Source organism: Erigeron canadensis, chromosome 8, assembly GCF_010389155.1.
Source record: "Erigeron canadensis isolate Cc75 chromosome 8, C_canadensis_v1, whole genome shotgun sequence".
Lineage (NCBI taxonomy): Eukaryota > Viridiplantae > Streptophyta > Magnoliopsida > Asterales > Asteraceae > Erigeron > Erigeron canadensis.
This window is the reverse complement of record NC_057768.1, coordinates 26131397-26133623: the sequence shown is the minus strand read 5'-3', so window position 1 is coordinate 26133623 and position 2227 is coordinate 26131397. Positions and strand designations below refer to the sequence as shown.

Here is a 2227-nt window from a genome sequence, read left to right as displayed (position 1 = left end):
ATTGAATCTTCTTAAAATAAATAAATATATATATATATATAATATATATTATATATATATATATATATATATATATTAAATTTGAACCAGTTTTAAATTTCCATTCAAAAAAGGTATTTTTTTTTTAAATGTGAAAGGATTCTTTAAAATTACCCAAGTCAAGTTGGATAAATCTTGACCTTTGATTTAAAATCAATGGTTAAGATTAAAAGATAGATTATTTAAACTTAACCCTTGATTTTAAATCTAAGGTTAATATTATTCTAACTTGATCTATATTAGTAACTTTAGGGAATCCTTTCCTTTAAAAAATAGCCTTATTTTGAACAGTATTGTAAAAAGAAAAGAAAAAAAAATCATGTCCAAAAACTCGTAAAAGTCTTTAAAAATCTGTAAAAGAAAAATCTTACATACAGTAGATGAAAAATGCCCCAAATCTGCCCCAAGCTACAATTCAAGTTCCAACCCTTAACGAAATAGTATCATTTGGAGTTTTTTTGTTTTTGCCAAACTATGGTACAGGAAAATAGAAGGACTTTCAAAAAGCCAATGGATTCTCGTATTAGGCCGCCTAATAAACAAGAAGCATCTACCTATTTGTGAAATTGGACTTTTATTTTTGTTGTCTTTAAAATCTTAACATAGCGTTGAAGCCAAGTCAAATGTTCAAAAATAAAAAAGATTTTTCATTTTCAATTTTATTTTTAACAGAAACAACCTGTCCTAGACGAAATTAGGGTTCCATTTGACACACTAATAATGAATCCAACGCGTCTCCACCTTCTTCCACCCACCTCCCCCCTCTTATTCTTATTCTTCACCTATATATACACATTTCACCCCTAAACAATTTATTTTCAATTCAGTCTCTCATTCCCCATTTCCATTCACATATATCATTTTATGTCTCACAGATCATTAATCCCTCATTTTTCCTCCATTGCTTTTCACCATCTCCTAATTTCTTCCGATTTATCTCCCAATTGGTCTTCTTAATTAATCTCACCCCATTCATTCTTTTATTTATTCACTATCAATTAATTATTATTTTTTTTATATAAATAATGGGTGCTAAGGGATTTGTTGAAGGAGGTATTGCTTCAATTGTGGCTGGATGTTCTACTCATCCATTGGATCTAATCAAAGTCAGAATGCAATTACAAGGGGAATCTGCCCCTATTGTTAACCATAACTTACGCCCCGTTTTTGCGTACAATAGCGGGGCGAGTGTCGTGACACCTTCCGTGCCTGTTGTCAAAACAGGCCCGGTTTCCGTCGGTTTGAAAATATTTCAAACTGAAGGAGTGGGGGCCTTGTTTTCCGGGATCTCGGCCACTGTTCTTAGGCAGACTTTGTACTCCACCACTAGAATGGGGTTGTACGAAATCTTCCGAGAAAAGTGGACCGATAAGACTAGTGGTAATTTTTGTCTGACTAGAAAAATTACCGCCGGCCTGTTGGCTGGCGGTATTGGTGCTGCTGTCGGGAACCCAGCCGACGTTGCAATGGTTAGAATGCAAGCTGACGGGAGGCTCCCGGCAGCAGAACGTAGGAATTATAAGAGTGTAGTGGATGCTATTACCAAAATGGTAAAACAAGAAGGGGTTACTAGTTTATGGCGCGGTTCATCTTTAACTGTGAACCGCGCCATGATAGTTACGGCGTCGCAATTGGCGTCTTACGATCAGTTCAAGGAATGCATAATTAATAATGGTGTAATGAGTGATGGGCTAGGGACACATGTGTCAGCGAGTTTTGCTGCGGGGTTTGTGGCGTCAGTTGCGTCAAACCCGGTTGATGTGATCAAGACTCGAGTTATGAACATGAAAGTCGTGGCAGGGCAAGAGCCACCGTATAAAGGGGCCGTTGATTGCGCCCTGAAAACGATTAAGGCGGAAGGCCCCATGGCTCTTTACAAAGGGTTTATACCAACCATTTCAAGACAAGGGCCTTTCACAGTGGTCCTTTTTGTCACACTTGAACAAGTTCGCAAGTTATTGAAAGATTTTTGAACTATTGGAAATGTATAATTTTCATTGACTAAGTTAATTAAATGTTTTATGATTAATGATGATGATGAAGAAGAAAAAGAATGTTAGGATTCTTAATTAAGTGATTACAGATGATATGTTGGTTGAAATGTCGAATTACTTAAAGTTTACAATATGATAATTATGATTTGTTGGTCTTAAGTGGGATTGTATTTGATTAAAGTTTGGTAATTTAA

The 2227-nt window shown here is 35.6% G+C and overlaps 1 protein-coding gene across 1 annotated transcript; it reads left to right on the top strand.

Annotated features, from left to right (window-relative positions):
• The first annotated feature begins 859 nt into the window (after positions 1–859).
• LOC122578373 (mitochondrial uncoupling protein 5-like) lies at positions 860–2227 on the top strand. Its single transcript, XM_043750322.1, has one exon. The coding sequence runs from the start codon at positions 1065–1067 to the stop codon at positions 2010–2012; it is 948 nt and encodes a 315-aa protein (XP_043606257.1). The 5' UTR covers positions 860–1064; the 3' UTR covers positions 2013–2227.

Bases quoted from the DNA above. Each gene is read 5' to 3' on its own strand.
- LOC122578373 (XM_043750322.1), top strand. From the start codon at position 1,065: ATGGGTGCTAAGGGATTTGTTGAAGGAGGTATTGCTTCAATTGTGGCT.